Genomic DNA, 10,690 nt, shown 5'->3' with positions numbered 1-10,690 from the left:
GGCCCATGATCCCAGCAACATTTATTGAATAGACTGATAGATTTGTGTCAAACGCCGTCTTCAACAAAAATGGAGACGGCACTGCTAGACGAGAGATAATTAGCATTTGTCGTACGTCCTCCATTTTTGTATTGAGGAAACTGCCCTCCTATCGCACAGACAGCAGACAGTGGAGCTAAAAGACTTACAGCGCATCCGCTTGCCTCCCCATTGACGTCACTTTGGTATCACATGAACGAGAAAGGACCAATCCAAGTGGCTCTATCGAAGTTATTTTGCGAAGATAGAGGAAGACCGAAAAGGGAACCTTACCAATGAACATTTAAAGACAAAAAACCGTCGCCTTTTGGATTTGGGTCTTTTGTATCAGAGCTACGTGATTAGTATAAATTAAATCTATGGATTATGTTAGCTGAACTGGGGCTGGCAATGGCCCAAACATATTGAATAGATCGTTGGGGGAGCGAAACGCGACGTTGTAGTGGGCTTTGTACGGATAAAGGATTATTTGCCTACACAATAACTGCTCCGTCGTGAAATACCCCCACCAAAGATTCGTTCATGGCTTTTCTGTCAGTGTCTCCGCCGTGTCTGTTTTCCGCTCGCAACACCATTTTAACTATTGAGGTCGCATCGCTGTAGTTTTGCTCCCAAGCCCTACAATCTACACACCGCCGGCTTTCCTTTTTATATATATATATTTTTTTTTTAACTACTAAAAGTACATAGTTACATAGTAGGATAATTTTTGCGACCAAATAAATATGGATTTTAACAGCAGCGGTGGGGGAAACGAGCTACATAATAACCAATTCTATCAATCTGAGGAGAGCAAGCCTTTGCTTGGAGAGATGTCTGTGCCGTTGGAGGGGAATAATAATAAATTATGCGCCGGGCCGTGCAAGAGAACCCTGCAACATTGCAGCAGCGGGATGCGATATAAACTACTACAGGAGGGAGACATCCAGGTGTGTGTGGTCAAACACCCTCGGACCTTCCTCAGCAAAATTCTAACCTCAAAATTCTTACGGAGATGGGAACCGCACCACCTCACCTTGACAGACAGCAGCCTGGCGTCTGCGACGGTGAGTTGCTACTGTAGTTAACTGTTTCCAAAGGCCCTAATGTATTTTTTGAGGGGGTGGGTGACATTGTTTTCACTTGGGATCATCGATTAAGCACGACGACTGACTTGTATGTCACTAACAGCAGAAATGTAGCCAATATTTGTTGAACATGTAGCGTTTCCTTTGTTACCTTCCATGTTCCATTTGCTCAGCTGATAATGTGATCACAACATTGTTTCTTTATTTCCCTCCTCCGTGACAGTTTAGTCGCTACACCTATACGCATCCTCGGACGACTATTTGCTGTGCTTTTATTCTAGCTGGCTACGTTTTTCAAATACCATTTGATAATCTCTAGGACTATTTGTTTAATCAAACATGGCTGTCCTACTGTTGTGCTACATAGGCAAGCACTGGCGTGTAATTTGATAAGAGCGCAAATTGTGGTGTGTGTGTATATATAACATTGTTTTGTGAGCAGCGAGATGGCTAGCACGCTCGTAAGTTTATTTGATTACGTTTTCTATAGGCTATGGAAGCTGAATTGGGTCTACTGTTATTGATCTCCCAACAGCTGCCGCCTATGGATTTGTCACCAAGAATAGTGTAGCATGTCAGCGGTCAATTTAGTTTAATTTAGTACATTCAATAAGTTAATTGAAATCCAATTCATGTATAAAATACTCAAACAATATGCACTTATCAATTAAGGCATTACATTTCAATGCACTTCCTGAATTCACTGAATTGACACCAACTGTGATTTAGGGGGTGTAGGCCTAGCTCTCAAACTCTAGATGGCATTCTGCCTTCACCCTACAGTTCTATGCCATTAGCTTCTTCCACGACTGCCTCGTGAACTACAACCCTTTTAACATTTAGAAACCTCAATAATCATTGCTTGGGATAAGGGCCATATCCTTCAAAAGCCTTATCTTTCATAAGTGAGAAGGAATCCTTCAAATAAAAAAAGATGCTAACTGGCAGTTTTGCACAGATCCATACAGCTAGGTTATGGGTGTCTCCACCCGATGAAACTACATTTCCGCTACACTTCCCGAGGATGCTGACACACTAGTATTCGGAGTGTGCTAGATAGCTAATTAGCACGAGTGGTCGCCTCATTTTCCGTCAAAAAGCGTAGCTCATAGATTAAAGTTATTTCTAAGAATATGGGTGTTAAATATACACTGAACAAAAACATTAACGTTAAGTGTTGATTAGAGGTCGACTGATTAATTGGCATGGCTGCTTACCGATTGTTATGAGAACTTGACAATCAGCCTTTTTGGATGCTGATTACGTTGCAATCCACGAGTAGACTGCGTGGCAGGCTGACCTGTAACGCGAGTGCAACATCAAAAGGACCTTGTGGCTGCAGGGAGCCAAGGTAAGTTGCTAGCTAGCATTAAACTTATCTTATAAAAAAACCATTTTAACATAATCACTAGTTAACTACACATGGTTGATATTACTAGGTTAACTAGTTTGTTCTGCGTTGCATATAATCAATGCGGTGCCTGATAATTCATCACTGAATCACAGCCTACTTCAACTTCGCCAAACGGGTGATGATTTAACAAAAGTGCATTTGCGAAAAAAGCACAGTCGTTGCAATAATATACCTAACCATGAACATCAATGCCTTAATTAAAATCAAAACACAATTATATATATTTTTAACCTGCATATGAAGTTAAAAGATTCATGTTAGCAGGCAATATTAACTAGGCAAATTGTGTCACTTCTCTTGCGTTCAGTGCAAGCAGAGTCAGAGTATATACAGCAGTTTGGGCCGCCTGGCTCGTTGCAAACTGAAAGGCCATTTTTTTCCCAACAAAGACTAATTAATTTGCCAGAATTGTACATAATTATGACATAACATTTTAGGTTGTTAAATGTAACAGTAATATTTAGACCTAGGTTTGACACCCGTGCGATAATACGGAACGGTTCCTTAACGTTTTGTTTTCAAAATAATAGTTTCCGGATCTGACCATATTAATGGCCAAAGGCTCGTATTTCTGTATTTATTATAATGAATTAAGTCTGATTGAGCAATGGTAGGCAGCAGCAGCAGGCATCATAAGCGTTCATTCAAACAGCAGCTCTTAACAATGCTTGAAGCACAGCGCTGTTTATGACTTCAAGCCTATCAACTCCGAGATTAGGCTGGCAATACTAAAGTGCCTATAAGAACATACAATAGTCAAAGGTATATCAAACACAAATGGTATCGAGAGAGAGTGTCCTATAATTCCTGTAATAACTGCAACCTAAAATTTCTTACCTGGGAATATTGAAAACTCATGTTAAAAGGAACCACCAGCTTTCATATGTTCTCATGTTCTGAGCAAGGAACTTAATTAAATGTTAGCTTTTTTACGTGGCACTTTTACGTCTCCAACACTGTTTTTGCATTAGTTAAACCAAATTGAACATGTTTTATTTATTTGAGACTAAATAGATGTTCTTTATTATATTACGTTAAAATAATAGTGGTCATTGTTCATTCAGTATTGTTGTAATTGTTATTTATTACATATATAAAAATGGGCCGATTTTTTTTTTTTTTTTTAATCATTATCTGCTTTTTTTGGTCCTCCAATAATCGGTATCGGCGTTGAAAAATCATAATCGGTCAACCTCGTGTTGATCCCATGTTTCATGAGCTGAAATAAAAGATCCCAGAAATGTTCCATACGCACAAAAAAACATTTCTCTAAAATGTTGTGCATGAACTTGTTTACGTTCCTGTTAGTGAGGATTTATCCTTTGCCAAGATAAACCATCCACCTGAAAGGTGTGGTATATTTGATTTTTAACCTTTATTTAACTAGGCGTGTCAGTTAAGAACAAATTCTTATTTACAATGATGGCCGACGCTGGCCAATTGTGTGCCGCCCTATGGGACTCCCAATCACGGCCGGTTGTGACACAGCCTGAATTCGAACCTCAAGCGCTGAGACGCAGTGCCTTAGACCGCTGCGCCACTCGTGAGCCCTCTCAAGAAGCTGATTTAAACAGCATGATCATTACACAGGTGAACCTTGTGCTGGGGGCAATAAAATGCCTCTCTAAAATCAGCAGTTTTGTCACACAACACCATGACACAGATGTCTCAAGTTTTAAGGGAGTGTGCAATGGTGGCATGCTGACTGCAGAAATGTCCACCAGAGCGGTTGCCCGAGTTAATGTTGTCTCATTTTAGAGAATTTGGCATTACGTCCAACCGGCCTCAGAACCGCAAACTACGTGTATGGCGTAATGTGGGCGAGCAATTTGCTGATGTCAATATTGTGAACAGAGTGCCCCGTGGTGGTGGGATTATGGTATGGGCATGCATAACCGATGAACACAATTCCATTTTATCGATGGCAATTTGAATGCACAGAAATACTGTGATGGGATCCTGAGGCCCCTTTCTTTTAAGGTATCTATGACCAACATATGCATATGTATTCCCAGTTATGTGAAATCAATAGATTAGGGCCGGAGGGTGCACTACCGTCTTATCCGCTCTTGACCAACCATGCTATTTTGTTTTTTCGCATTGTTCGTAACATGTTTTGTGCATAATATTGCTGCTATCATCTCTTATGACCGAAAAGAGCTTCTGGACAGCAGAACTGGGATTACTCACCTCAAATTGGGTGAAGAGTTCTTCAATGAGTCGGACGCGTGGGATATACTACGGACACCTGACCAGGCCCAGATCCCCGTGAATCGCTGGAAAAGGAAATGTCGGTTTCACGGAAAGAGATCCGGCTGCCTTGTGAGGATCAGGCGACGTGTGACTAATCTGCCCTTGCCTTCCGTTCTGCTAGCTAACGTTCAATCACTGGAAAATAAATGGGACGAACTGAAAGTATGTATATCCTACCAACGGGACATTAAAAACTGTAATATCTTATGTTTAACGAGTCGTGGAAGAACGACAACATTAAGAACATACGACTGGCGCGTTATACACTCCATCGGCAGGACCGAACAGCAGCCTCTGGTAAGACGACGCGGGGGCCAGAACGTGTATTCCAAGCATGCACTGACCAACTGGCAAGTGTCTTCACTGACATTTTCAACCTCTCCCATGTTCAACCTCTCTGAGACTGTAATACCAACATGTTTCAAGCAGACCACCATAGTCCCCGTCTCTGAACATGACTACCGACCCATAGCACTCACATCTGTAGCCATGAAATGCTTTGAGGCTGCTCATGGCTCACATCAACATCAACCGAGAAACCCTAGACCCATTCCAATTTGCATACCGCACCAACAGATCCACAGATGATTCAACCTCTATTGCATGCATTCCACTATGCCCTTTCCCACATGGACAAACTATGTGAAAATGCTATTTATTGACTACAGCTCAACATTCAACACCATAGTTCCCTCAAAGCTCATCACTAAGCTAAGGACACTGGGACTTAACACCTCCCTCTGCAACTGGACCCTGGACTTCCTGTCGGGCCACCCCCCAGGTGGTAAGGGTAGGTAACAACACACCGCCACACCGATCCTTTAACACGGGGGCCCCTCAGGGGTGCGTGTTCAGTCCGCTCCTGTACTTCCTGTTCACTCATGACTGCATGGCCAGGCACAACTCCAAAACAATCATTACGTTTGCTGATGACACAACAATGGTAGGCCTGATCACTGACAACGATGAGACAGCCTATCAGGAGGTCAAAGACCTGACCGTGGGGCGCAAGGACAACAACCTCTCCCTCAACGTAACCAAGCCAAAGGAGATGATTGTGGACTACAGGAAAAGGAGGACCGAGCATGCCCCCATTCTCATCGACGGGGCTGTAGTGGAGTAGGTTAAGAGCTTCAAGTTCCTTGGCGTCCACATCCCCAACAAACTAAGATGGTCCAAGCACACCAAGACAGTTGTGAAGAGGGCATTACAAAACCTTTTCCCCCTCAGGAGACTGAAAAGATTTGGCATGAGTCCTCAGATCCTCAAGGTTTTACAGCTGCACCATCGAGAGCATCCTGACCGATTGCATCACTGCCATCCAGGACCTCTATACCAGGCGTTGTCAGAGGAAGGCCCTACATATTGCCAAAGACTCCAGCCATCCTAGTCATAGACTTTTCTCTCTGCTACTGCACGGAAAGCGGCACCGGAGTGCCAAATCTAGGTCCAAGAGGCTTCTAAACAGCTTTTACCCTCAAGCCATAAGACTCCTGAATAGCTGATCAAATGGCTACCCAGACTATTTGCATTTTCTTAAATATATACAGTACCAGTCAAAAGTTTGGATACCTACGCGATATCTAAACTATGAAATAACATATGGAATCATGTAGTAACCAAAAAAGTGTTAAACAAATAAAAAAATATGTAATATTGGAGATTCTTAAGTTCTTTTGTGGAATCTCTTTCCTTCTTAGTGCGATTGAGCCAATCAGTGGAGTTGTGACAAGGTAGGGGCGATGTACAGAAGGGAGCCCTATTTGGTAAAAGACCAAGTCCATATTATGGCAAGAAAGGCTCAAATAAGCGAAGCCAAATAACATTCCATTATTTTAAGACATGAAGTCAATCTGGAAAATTGTGTGGTCACATAAATTGCTATGATGAAACTGGCTCTCAGGACCACCACAGAAAAGGAAGACTCAGTTACCTCTCCTGCAGAGGATACGTTCATTAGAGTTGCCAGCCTCAGAAATTGCAGCCCAAATAAATGCTTCACAGAGTTCAGACACATCTCAACATCAACTGTTAAGAGGAGACTGCGTGAATCAGGCCTTCATGGGCAAATTGCTGCAAAGGAACCACTACTAAAGCATACCAATAAAGAGACACTTGCTTGGGCCAAGAAACATGAGCAATGGACATGAGACCTGTCCTTTGGTCAGTTTTGTCTGAATTTTAGATTTTTGGTTCCAATCACCTAGTCTTTGTTAGACGCAGAGCAGGTGAACGGATGATCTACACATGAGTGGTTCCCACCGTGAAGCATGGGGGAGGTGGTGTGGGGGTGCGTTGCTGGTGTCACTGATTTATTTAGAATTCAAGGCACACTTAACAGCATTCTGCAGTGATATGCCACCCCATCTGGTTTGCGCTTAGTCCCACTATAATTTGTTTTTCAACAGGACAATGACCCAACACACCTCCACCATAATTTGCGAAAAAATACATTGTAGGATTTTCAATGTGATTTTCTGGATTTTTTTTTCTCATTTTGTCTGTCATAGTTGAAGTGTACCTATGATGAAAATTACAGGCCTCTCATCTTTGTAAGTGGGAGAACTTGCACAATTGGTGGCTGACTAAATACTTTTTTGCCCCACTGTTTACTACCCAATAATGTCAATAAAAACATGTTATACATTTTTGCTAATTTATTGAAAGTTAAATACAGATCTCATTTACATAATTATTCACACCCCAGTCAATACATGTTAGAATCACCTTTTGGTAGTGACTACAACTGAGTCTTTCTGGGTAATTCTCTAAGAGCTTTGCACACCTGGATTGGACTTCATCAAGTTTGTTGTTGATCTTTGCTAGGACAGCCATTTTCGGGCTTTGCCATAGATTTTCAAGTATATTTATGAATGCTATTTCCCAAAATGGAACGATTTATTTATTGCTTAAGGTAATTATTCATGGCTCGCTTTATTTTATTTTAAAACTAAATGAATGATTAACTTGTATGCTTTGATGACATGAATCAATGATTGATTGATACAGTAGCCTATAGAAGTATAGGCGATATTAAGACTAAACGGGATGTGCTCTAATTTCTACAGCTCGATGGTGGTTATACAAGGCTGCTATACTAAGCAGTGCGCGCTAACCAAGGTTGCCAGGTGCATGGTGTTTCCTCCAACACATTCGTGCGGCTGGCTTCCAGGTTGGATGCGCGCTGTGTTAAGAAGCAGTGCGGTTTGGTTGGGTTGTGTATCGGAGGAGGCATGACTTTCAACCTTCGTCTCTTCCGAGCCCGTACGGGAGTTGTAGCGATGAGACAAGATAGTAGCTACTAAAAAACAATTGGATACCATGAAATTGGGAGAAAACGGGGTGAAGTTCATTAAAAAAAAAATACATTTAAAAAAAATATATATAATAGTAATAAGGAGATAAAGGAAAAATAATCATTATTTTTAATTATTTTTGGAACAGAGGCTGTTCTAACGGGAAAAAAGTGTAAAGCCTTTTACAGCAAAACGAAGATTTAAAAACAGCCAACTTTGTACATTTATTTACTTGACATGTCGTTGCATGAGGTTTGGTGCTTACGGAGTCAGTAGGCTATTAAACACTCAAACAGGCAACAGAAGCAGGATCTGTCTTATTTCTGTAGATATATTGACGATTTATAAAGCCAGGCACATTTAACAGTTAAGATATTTATTATACACCTAATTATGTTTGGGTTTAATTTCTCCTCACTTTTCTTAGACAATAAGGCAAGGGCTATTTTCTCATCTCCTCATTCTGCTGCTGCCTCCACGGTATTGTTCTCAACACCAATATGCTGGTTAACTTTGCTATTATGCACATAGCAACATGTTCTAGGAAAAGGCGCCAATTCAACAGCGCACTGATGTGTTTCAGAACCGTGGACAGCGACCGCTAACCAAAGAGGGAGATTGCATTTGGTATAAAATAATCTTTTTTTATTGGTGTTGCACAATGGTTATGTAATATAATCCTATACAATTTCAGTAACATGTCTTGGACTGATGGACTATGCCACCCCCACGGCCTCCATAATGGATCAGTCCAATCAGACAGGAGCAATTCAGACAGGTGTCTTGTACACCGTGATATTTTTTTGTCTACTGCTCAACTAAGGCTGTTGGACGACCCAAGATTTTCTTATCGACCAAACAATCGACCAGTCTACTTAATTGGACCAGCCCTAATATAGAGTGTTCATAACAAGGTCATATACGGTTAATTAATTGCACGTTGAGGCCCCCAAGGAAATAATTTCCCTCATACCTTGTAATTCCACAGCTTGACTATATATCAGACAAGTCCGGTCAATAACTAGTTCAATCACAGATGATAGTGCAGAACAGTTGTTTTGTACTAATAACGACTTATTGGAGTTCTATTCGAATGTCGTATTGGGTAACCAAACTCACTTAAACCTGAGCCACGTCCCAACATTCTCAGTGGCATTTTCTCACATTCCAAGTGCTAACACATCAGACTTCCTCCTTTCCTGTCATTATTTATATTAGGGGGGGAAAGCCAGCCCTGTGGATGCTTCAGGTTCAATAATTGAGGTAGGCTACTTTATAAAGAGGTCTTAGGGACCAGTATGAGAAGTGACTCACTACTTAAGCATAGGGCAGTCACTATTGAGAACCTGCATCATATTTGCATAACACTAACCTATTTCAAGAACTTCCTGTCACTCCTCCTTTTCAAAGGCCTCCAATAAAAATGATCTTGCAGTTCTGATATTTCAAGGGTCCTGTTCTATCTTGAAGCAAACACAAACTAAGAACGGGAGGTTGACTGTCTAATAGAGAAGGGTTAGGCCACATTGCTCCCTAAAGGGCTCAGATTGGACTGAGATACCTCACTATCAGCAAGAAACTGAACACACTATCTAAACACAAAAAAAGTAAGACCTAAAAAGCCCAAATTGTTTTCCACGTCATACTCCACCTAGGGCTAATATTGTAGCGTACAATGAAGTGAAGAGATGTATAATACACATTTGTGACACACTGAAGCCTCGTAGAACCTCATGGCAGACATCAATACTGTTTTCACATTCAAATACATGACCTTTTTTGGGGGATAATCACCCATTATGAGAAGATTTGACTTATTGTCTGTAATGAAGCTGCCGTGCCCTGCCATATATGGTTTCTTATCATTGATCTGAATTGGACTTTTCCCTTTGCCAGAACATGCAGTAGTGGGAGAAAGACAGAAAATGTGTGTAACAAAATAATTACATTCATTTTAGATATATAGGCCTGTTTGTCCACCTGTCCTGTGTTTGTATTTATTATGGATCCTCCTCGGGTCCAGCAAAATTAAGGCAGTTATAATTCTTTTAAAAACATTACAATACAGTCACAGCAGATTTCACAACATTAAGTTTGTGCTCTCAGGCCTCTACTTTACTACCACATATCTATAAAACAATCTGTGTATGTTATCAGGTGTTTATCTGTTTGTGTTGCATCACAGTCCCCGCTGTTCCATAAGGTGTATATATATTTTTGTAATCTAATTTTACTGCTGGCATGAGTTACTTGATGTGGAATAGTGTTGCATGTAGTCAAGGCTCTGTGTTGTATTGTGCACTTCCCATAGTCTGTTCTGGACTTGGGGTCTGTGAAGAGACCTCTGGTGGCATGTCTTGCATGGGTCTCTGAGCTGTGTGCCAGTAGTTCAAACAGACAGCTCGGCTGCTTTTAGTTTTTGAAATATTTAGGACTAACTTATTCCTTGTCACCCATTCTGAAACTGCAGCTCTCATTTCAGTCACTGTGGTAACTGACGTGTTGAGTCATCCGCATACATAGACGCACTCAAAGCCACTGGCATGTCCTTAGTAAATATTGAAAAATATATGTTTACCGTCTTATTAGAAGTGTACAGTGGCTTACCACCTTAAGCGTCT

At 41.2% G+C, this 10,690-nt stretch overlaps 1 protein-coding gene across 1 annotated transcript in view; it reads left to right on the top strand.

Moving 5' to 3' along the window:
* Nucleotides 1–220: 220 nt before the first annotated feature.
* Nucleotides 221–10,690, top strand: part of LOC110494415 (C-Maf-inducing protein) — a 39,141-nt gene continuing 28,671 nt past the window's right edge. Inside the window, exon 1 of the mRNA XM_036953831.1 lies at nt 221–1,085. Within this exon, the coding sequence (XP_036809726.1) occupies nt 765–1,085 (321 nt within the window). The 5' untranslated portion in view covers nt 221–764. The remainder of the gene's footprint in view (nt 1,086–10,690) is intronic.

Source organism: Oncorhynchus mykiss, chromosome 2 (assembly GCF_013265735.2).
Source record: "Oncorhynchus mykiss isolate Arlee chromosome 2, USDA_OmykA_1.1, whole genome shotgun sequence".
Lineage (NCBI taxonomy): Eukaryota > Metazoa > Chordata > Actinopteri > Salmoniformes > Salmonidae > Oncorhynchus > Oncorhynchus mykiss.
This window is presented reverse-complemented; position numbering and strand designations above follow the sequence as displayed.